Consider the following 9,475-nt stretch of genomic DNA (forward strand, 5'->3'; position numbering starts at 1 on the left):
ATAATTTTTAAATTTTTTATATTATATTTTTAAGAATATTTAGTATCAATTTAGAAGAAAAAAAAAGACTATAACGTGATTGTTAAGTCAAAACTCATTTCTAACGTCTAAATTTTGATAATAATATGATAATTTTGAGTTTTAAAATAAAATATTAAAATATTATATTTTAATATTATTTTTTTTTAAATTTGAAAAAATTAAAAAAAATTTAAATTAGTTATTATATTTTATATGAAGATTAAAAAAACTATAATGATGAGATAATAATTTTAAATTTAAGATAAAAATTTTTAACTATCAAACCGAAACTTGTCACTATTTAATTACTAAAACCCTAACAACTCTCGCTCTCTCTCTCTTCCTTCCGCGTTGCCACTCACTAGTTTCTCCAAACTTGTCACACGTCCCAAGAAATAGAAAGAGAAAATGTGTAAGAGTTTTGCTATATACAAGCACAGTCGCGTACTAATCTGTGTACTAATACTGATTTATTCACTTAAAATTTAAATTAACATTATTTTTAATAAAATCTACTTTTTGACCAATCACATTATATTAGTACACAGATTAGTGCACAATTATATTTGTAACTATATTTTTTCAATATGTAATAGAAAGAATTTGAGGGAAAGAGAGACAAAGGAAGCAAAAGAGAGTTCGAGTTTTCTTTTAATTCCTCTGTACGTTGATCATCACTTATTTGTACACTTTATCTAATCAAGGCACTGTGGCTTTATTATAATTATGAAGCCATATTACCAATAGTTTTTCAATTTGGATTGTTCTGATGTACCTTGGTATGATTTTCTCTGTGTGTGAATTTTTATTCTGTTTTGATTTTATTTTCTAATTTGTTGCGTTATCGTGAGATCGTGTGCATATGAGTATGATTTTCTTTCTATACAAATTCGAGTGTTAATTTTGTAATAGTCTAATAAAATTTTTTCCTCTTCTTTAAGTCTATAATGTATATGAATGTTTTGCTGATCAACTTGCACACATTCAAACAAAAAGTGAATGAATTGAGAAAAAGGACAATGAATTGAAAGTTGACTGAAAGGTTTGTGTGGAAAAGTGAAGATTAGAAAATAAAGAGCGGAAGAAGATGAAACAAAATGAAAACATCCAAAAATCAAGCGGTAGACAAAAAAGCAGAAGAAAACAAAAGGAACTTTTCTCATAAAATTAGGGGCAAAATAGAAAAAAAAAATAATAATGGACTAAAATACTGTTCTATCAAACAAAACTCAATTATTTTTTATTTAGATTCCACACTATTATTCAACACGTGGGTCCATTTCCTTAGACCGTAGCCACGGTGTCTGGCATGCATGAAATAGATAGTACGACACATTATTAAAAAAAGACAAAATAAAAAAAGGCATGCATGCAAAGAATTCTCTGGAGTGACACCGTGACAGAAAATAATCCCACATTGCTTAATATCAAACGCGTATGATCAGTGATAAATCACAAGACTACAAATTATTTTTTGATTCATGATATGATAACATAATATTCCGGTTCCTTAAGTCAATGCATGCAGATAGCTATGTAGTTTATTTTAAATGAGATAAATTGAGATTAAAATTAAAAGTTAAATTAAATATTATTAAAATATAATTTTTTTAATATAATTTTTATTTTAGAATTTAAAAAAATTAAATTATTTATTTTATTTTATGTAAAAATATAAAAAATTATAATAAAATAAGATAGGAGAAATTGAAAAAAATTATAAAAACAAACGAAGGTATATCTATGTGGCCTTTGTCTCTCGAGCTTTGCTACTCATAAGCCCATACAACACATATCATATTATTTTTTATTTTTTTTATTTTTTAAATTTTGTTTTTAAATTTTATTTAGCTTTATTCTTTTTAAAATAATAGAATTCTTCTATTAATCATCCATATACTATACATTTAATAAAAGAAAAAAATTAAAAAAATAATAAAAAGAATAATGTGTGGTGTATGAGGCTTATTAATAGAATTTTTCTTGTCTCTTTAGCCGTGAGTGATCACTCCCTGATTCTTCTGAAGTACTTTAATTGAACACTCATTAGTCATTGGCTTCCAGTCTGTAGAAGTGATAGCCTCGCATTAGCAGGATTGGTTAGCCAGTACCGATAAGTTCAATGAAAAGATCTTATATGTATTGTATAGTAATTTTTTTTTTTAAATATATTATATTTTTTTTTTAAATTTTAAAAATATCTACCTAAATAAACAGAATTAAATAGTAAAAATTGATAATATACAGTAAGTAAACAGTATATGATCAGTATAAAACTAACATAAATAATCATTATCAGTAAAAACTTACATGAACAATATATAAATAGTGCACAATTCTCTCTCTATAAAATAGTGGGACACAAACTTTTTTTTAAATTTTAAAAATTAAAAATTATTTTATTTCATCTCACTGTCAAAATATATTTTTTTACAAATTATTTCATTTTATATTAATTAAAAAATTTTATTATTACTCAAAATATCATTTTTATCTAAACTACATAACCAAACTACACCTATTTTTTTTTTTTTTGAGATAAAGAGACCACTTCTCATTAAAACAGAAACAGTTGTAACAGATGACTCTAAGGCTACAGATCAGCTTAGAGTACCACGATTACTTCATTTCCTTAGTTACTACAGACATGATACATTCTGGACAAAGTTCAATGTCATATACATCAGCCACGCTCTCCATTGCCGTTTGAGCCAATTGGTGAGCAGCCTCATTAAGGCCACGCAGGACATGTGAGCAGCTCCAGCTAGTGCATGAGTTCAAAATCTCTCTTGCATCACGAACCAAACATCCTCCCATACTCTAGTCCGGACCATGTTTCTGAAGCAAGTCCACCACCTGCTTAGAGTCACCTTCCAAGCACACCTTGTTAAGGCCTAGCTCCTTGATGAAAATTGCTGCCATTAGAGCTCCATATGCCTCTGCATCAAAAGGTCTCTCCCGAAATGGTCTCTGGGCACGAAGGGCACCCACCACTTGGCCTGTGTGATCACGGATTAGGACTCCTATGCCAATCCTACCTTCCCCTGTCCTGACAGCCACATCCCAGTTAACTTTGAAATGGTCTTCCTCTGGTTTTGTCCATTTTTGGGCCTTAGTTTGAGGCTTTACACCGACCTTTCCTGCATCCTGGAAGGACTCCTTATAGAGGTTGTGGTCTGCCAAGGCCTGATGGAAGACTCTGGTGGGATGCTTGAATGGTCTACCATGGAGTGTATCATTCCTCCTGCTCCAAATACCCCTTAGAATGACAGCCACCTCCTCGAGTTCCCTGGTGTCTAGGGCCTCTACTAACTGGGACCATACATCAAAGAATAGGTTGCTTTGGTATGACATTTTCTGAACTTTCCTACAACTCTGGTTCAACACATCCTGAGAAGCTACACAGTTCCATAATGAGTGACCCGATGTCTCAGGGGCCTGCTTGCATATAAAACACAGGTTGTCTTCTACCACCTTCCTTCTTTTAAGATTAGCCAACGTGGGAAGAGCCTCACTACATGCCCTCCAAATGAACATCTTAACTGCTGGAGATGTTTTAAGCTTCCAAACTGCCTTCCAGGCTTGTTGGTCTCGAGCCATGCATGATGATTCCCCTTCCACATTCACTTCCATTGCCCTGTGCAGATGGTACCCACTTTTAACTGAGAATTGACCATTGCTTGAGTGTAGCCAAACCATCCTGTCCTCCCTGTCCACTGGACTAATTGGAATTGCTTTGATTGCCTCCCTCTCTTGAGGAGAGAATAACTCCTCCAAAAGGGAGTCCTTCCACACTCTGAGAGTTGGGTCAATAAGGTCACTGACCAATTCACACCAGCAGTCAGGTTCCCGTGAGGTTGAGACCTTATGATTTGGCAGGGATGGTATCCACCTATCTGTCCATATGTTGACCCCACTGCCAGTCCCTATCCTCCATATCAAACCTTCTCTAAGGACCTCTAAACCTATAGACACCTCTCCAAGCCAAAGAAGGCCTTGATCCCAGTTTTGCCTCTAGCAAATCACCCTGCCCAAAATACTTTTGCTTGAAAATCCTAGCCACCAGAGAGCTTGGATTCTGCTGTATTCTCCAGCCTTGTTTAGACAGTAGTGAAATGTTGAAGCTTCTGAAATCTCTGAAACCCAATCCACCATGGTCCTTGCTATTGCTGAGTTGGTTCCAGCTAACCCACTGGATCTTAGATGTGTCTTCATTATAGCCCCACCAGTACTTTCTGAGCAGCTGATTCAGTCTACCCGTGATGGATGCTGGTAGTTGGAAGATCGCCATAGCGTATGTGGGAATGGCTTGAAGAACTGCTTTGAGGAGCACCTCCTTTCCAGCACCAGAGAGGTGCTTAGTCTTCCAACTCTCCAACCTAGACTAGGTTCTGTCAACCAGTGAGCAAAATGCTGCAACTTTCTTTCTCCCCACACAAACAGGAAGACCCAGGTACTTCTCGAAAGAGCCTGTTGACCTGACACCTACCAGCTGTTGTATTTGGACCCTGGTGTCCCTCTTTGTGTTTTTGCTGAAGAACACTGAAGACTTGTCTCTGTTGAGGACCTGCCCCGAGGCCCTTTCATAAACTGATAAGATATTCAGCAGACTAGAGACTTCCTTTGGGTTTGCTTGACAGAAGAGAAGGCTGTCATCTGCAAAAAAGAGGTGGTTGACAGTGATGGGGCCTCTTCCCACATGGACTGGGGTAATGACCTTGCTATGCTCAGCTAACCAAACTACACCTATTAACTTAAAGAGTTTTGCTATATACAAATAAAATTATGTACTAATTTACGTATCAATACTGATTCATTTATATTTAAAATTTAAATTAATATCATTTTTAATAAAATTTATCTTTTAATCAATCACATTAAATTAATATATAATTATATTTATACCTATATTTTTCATGATTCAAAAATAGATATTTGGGTAGAAGTTTATTTTTTTTAATCAATTATTTGGTAAAAGAAAAAAATTAAAAAAATGTGTGGTGTACGGGCTTCTCTTTAGAATTTTTCCTGTCTCTTAGCTCATCCCGTTAGTCACGATGATTAATTATCTCTGAGCTGTCTCTCTCTCCTCTTCGTTCCCCTGCTACACCATCCATGGAGATCTCAAAGCCACACGCAGCACTGCTCTCTAGTCCTGGCATGGGCCACCTCATCCCCGTCCTGGAGCTAAGCAAACGCCTCGTGACCCACCACGATTTCACCGTCACAGTCTTCGTCGTCAGTTGCCATATGTCGCAGGCAGAGTCCCAAGTTATCCAGTCTTCCATAAGCCCTAAGCTCTTCGACATCGTCCAACTGCCACCGGTTGACACCACCCATCTAGTTGATGCCAACGCCACGGTTGTTACACATATCGCCGTTATGATGCGGGAAGCCCGTCCAGCCATCCGTTCCGCGATATCTTCCATGAATCCCCGCCCGACGGCGCTGATCGTCGACCTTTTTGGAACTGAGTCACTTCCAATAGCTGAGGAACATGGTCTGCTCAAATATGTTTACATCCCTTCGAATGCGTGGTTCCTTGCTTTGACTGTACATGTGCCATTCCTAGACAGAGAGGTGGAAGGAGAGTATGTGGACCAAATAGAACCGCTGAGAATCCCGGGTTGCAGGGCTGTCCGGCCTGAAGACGTGGTTGACCCAATGCTAGACCGGACCAACCAGCAGTATATTGAATAGGTGCGGATGGGGAAAGAAATACCAACGAGTGATGGGGTTTTGTTGAATACATGGGAGGAGCTGCAGCCCCTAACACTTGCAGCGTTTAGAGATGAGACTCTCTTGGGTCGGTTCACTAAGACTCCGGTTTATCCCATTGGTCCATTAACCAGACCGTTGTCCGGTTCGAGGAGCGAGTTGTTCGACTGGCTAGACAAGCAACCGAGCGAGTCGGTGATTTTCGTGTCGTTTGGAAGCGGGGGGTCGCTCTCGTACAAGCAAATGACTGAGCTGGCTTGGGGGTTGGAGCTGAGCCAGCATAGATTTATTTGGGTGGTGCGTCCTCCCACGAAAACAGCTGCAGATGACACATTTTTCACGGCCGGAACTGCGTCGGGTGACGACGACCCATCAACCTACTTGCCGGACGGATTCCTGACACGAACGAAGAACAAGGGGCTTTTGGTCCCCATTTGGGCCCCTCAGGTGGAAGTCTTGAGCCACCCATCTGTGGGTGGGTTCTTATCGCACTGTGGTTGGAACTCGACGCTAGAGAGCGTCGCCAACGGAGTGCCGATGATCGTTTGGCCACTCTATTCGGAGCAGAAGATGAACTCCACGCTGCTGGCAGAGGAGCTCGGGGTAGCCGTGCGTCCGAAGGAGTTGCCGTCGAAGAAAGTGGTTGGAAGGGAAGAGATAGAGAAGATGGTGAGACAGATCATTGAGGACAAAGAAGGGAAGAATGCGACAAGGGCTAGGGTGAAGGAGCTGAAGTACAGTGCAGAGAAAGCTCTGTCGAAGGGTGGTTCGTCTTATAATGCACTTTCTCGGCTGGCACAGCAGATAACAGATTTGCATGCAACCACAGAGAGTGAGGCACTGAGGGCTACATGAATTTAGCAATAAAGTCCAACTGATTGTACTCCACCACTTAAATTTGTTGCCTTTCTTTGCCACTTTTTTTGGTTTATACATGGAATGTGTTCTTTCTTTGTAATAATTTCCGAATCACTTGATATGATATGAGTCCTCTAATTAATTGAGTGGTTTATCCAGGCTTTCTTTATCCTTGTAGTAACTGAGTTTTAATAAGATACTTTAGATGCTCCTTAGGCACCTAATTTAGATGAGTACACAAACTAATGGACTCCTTTGCAGAAATGGCTTTCATGATATGAGCAAGATATGAATTATATCTCTCTGCTGGTCTCTTTGTAGTTTGTGAAGACTATTTGCCATACGGGTTTGTAAAAAATTGTAATGCCCCATACTCGGAAAGGTCGGAGAGTTTACTTTCTATCATTCGAAATCACGTCTGAACAATACAGTGATAGACTCTTAAGTCTTAATGTCACATAAAACTCATTCGTTCAAACCAAATACTCAAATATAATTAATCTATGACTCCACAAAGTCACAAACGTCGACCTTCCAAAATACTAAGTCAACAAGACAAAATAAATTTACTAGATAATACAATCCAATAATTGTAGTACCCTTTGGCACTAATCCACTATACTCAAATAGTCTCGCCCTACTTTCTATTCTTGATCCTCAGTTGAAACATCCAAAAAATTTGAAATATTATGGAAATTAAGGACAAGTTATCAACAACTCAATAAGTAGTGAATATATATTAGTGTATAAACATGAGAGCATGTAACAGAATGCAAAATCAAACATGGTATAAAAAATATTAGAGCAACAGTTCAAAAATATTCATACTCAAAAATACATTAGCATAACATAATTGAAAAATCATCATATCATAATAGAATTTCATATTTAACCCCCATAATAAAGTTGTGCAGACCCCAACGGCCAACCAAACAAAAATAGTATGTGAAATCTTTTCTCTATTATTCTCTGAGCCCTAAGAGTGTACACTAAAAAGACCATTTACAAAACTACTTTATTTCTAAAGTGAGTGCACCAGAAACAGAAAAGTTGGTACCAACCCAAACAGAGGCTACAGTTTTACACCCGCGGTCAGGTCAGAGCAGAACAAAAACATAATTTCATGCCAAAGTTTTCAAATGTCACATCATATCATAACAGATTCAGAATCTTCTTATCATAATCATGCCAAGTTTTCAGGTTTCATATTCACGCTTTTTATTTAATTGAGAACAAAATGCAAAAACTAGATTATGTCTACACCAGTCATGACATAAAATACTTTTTTTTTTTAGATCAATTTCATAAACGATGCAAATCAAATAATCGAGGTCATTTCAAGTTTCTTTACATAACAAAATATGCATGTTTTTCATAAAATCAACATCTATTCATTTCTTCTTAAGCAAAGTCTAGCATAGGAGCTCTGCTTACCTTGATTTTTTAACTTTTTTTAATTTCCTCACATCGATGCCAAATGAATATCAGTCGTCACCTAAAAATAGGCACAAAACTTGTCTCAATTTCCAATTATAAATTTCTACTTACGAACATTTTTACAATTAAAACCTAAAATACTAATCACCTATTTTTCAAAATGTCTAAAACCATCATTACCCTAAAATCACATTAACTGTGAAATATCGACATTAAAACCGTAAACCTCGTGTTCATGAATCCAACTTATGTTTCTTATAAGTGTTTTCACAATAATCTAACCATTCATAGGCCCCAACTCACATAACTCCTTATGCACCATTCAACCTATAACACAAGTACATAACCCATTTAAAACTACATAAACCTAGAACACAATCATAACAGCCCGTAACACCTATTGTCTGACCCGAGCCTACACCCATCTATACAAGTTGCTTGTGACACCCGCAAGCTCCAACTTAATTAGGGTTTACATGAGGTGAACTTATGTGAATTGAAGGTAGAGTGCATGGTGGTGGTTCTCGATCGCACAAGCCTGGGTAGGCTAGGCGCTGGCTAGAGATATAAAATAGGAGAGAGAGAGACAGACAGACAGACAGAGAGAGAGACTACAACAAATATGATTTTTTCTCATGAATTTTTTTTCCCCAATATTCCATCATCGCAAATAAGTAGCTTATTACATGAAAATGATATGTGGGAAAAAATCTAAGCCTTTAGCCATGAGATAACACCGGCAAGTAAAACTTTGTGGAAACAAATATTTTGCAGCTAGAAAAAGATTTTCTGCGGCGGCTTCTTATCGCCGGAAACAAACGTACCAAAAATATTAAGCTTTCGGCATGTTCGTTTTTGTGGCGAAGCAAAGTTTTTGTGGAAACAGCCTTTTGCAGCAAAAAAGGTTAATCTGGGGTGACAACTAGGGCTGCAAACGAACAGAGTCGCTCATGAACAATTCAAGATCGACTCATATAAACTCAACTCGGACTCGATTCATTTAATAAATGAGTTGTTCGTGAATACTAATATTGGTTTGAATATTAAATGAGCAAAACTCGTATAATCTCGACTCGATTCAGTTTAGGCTCGTGGACAATATTCGTATAAACTTGATTCAACTCGTTTTGAGTTCATCACAATGCTCGTAATATATATTTACATATATACTTACATATATTCTCTTATTATATATATTTTATATGCTATATATATTTATATATTATTTTTGATACTTTGTATACGTAATATATGTTGTTATTTTAAATTTATGTATAAGTAACATGTTTTATTATTTGACAACAATAATGTATTAAGTTCATAAAAGAATTATTGAGTCAAATATAAAATTTTTATAAAAATAAAGTTTATTCTTTTTGTAAGTTTGCTGAAAATTGTAATTGTAATTAGTGATTTACCACTTGAAATCATAATTTATTAG

At 36.5% G+C, this 9,475-nt stretch overlaps 2 protein-coding genes across 2 annotated transcripts; both read left to right on the forward strand.

Moving 5' to 3' along the window:
• Positions 1-5,136: 5,136 nt before the first annotated feature.
• LOC122308477 (anthocyanidin 3-O-glucosyltransferase 5-like) lies at positions 5,137-6,758 on the forward strand. Its single transcript, XM_043121830.1, has one exon. The coding sequence runs from the start codon at positions 5,137-5,139 to the stop codon at positions 5,719-5,721; it is 585 nt and encodes a 194-aa protein (XP_042977764.1). The 3' UTR covers positions 5,722-6,758.
• LOC122301573 (anthocyanidin 3-O-glucosyltransferase 5-like) lies at positions 5,728-6,594 on the forward strand. The gene has a single exon (XM_043113003.1). It carries the CDS (start codon positions 5,728-5,730, stop codon positions 6,592-6,594), a length of 867 nt encoding a protein of 288 aa, XP_042968937.1.
• Positions 6,759-9,475: the final 2,717 nt, after the last annotated feature.

The sequence above is a fragment of the Carya illinoinensis genome, chromosome 1 (genome assembly GCF_018687715.1).
Source record: "Carya illinoinensis cultivar Pawnee chromosome 1, C.illinoinensisPawnee_v1, whole genome shotgun sequence".
Lineage (NCBI taxonomy): Eukaryota > Viridiplantae > Streptophyta > Magnoliopsida > Fagales > Juglandaceae > Carya > Carya illinoinensis.

Coding starts and splice junctions, on each gene's coding strand:
- LOC122301573 (XM_043113003.1), top strand. CDS start 5,728: ATGGGGAAAGAAATACCAACGAGTGATGGGGTTTTGTTGAATACATGG.
- LOC122308477 (XM_043121830.1), top strand. CDS start 5,137: ATGGAGATCTCAAAGCCACACGCAGCACTGCTCTCTAGTCCTGGCATG.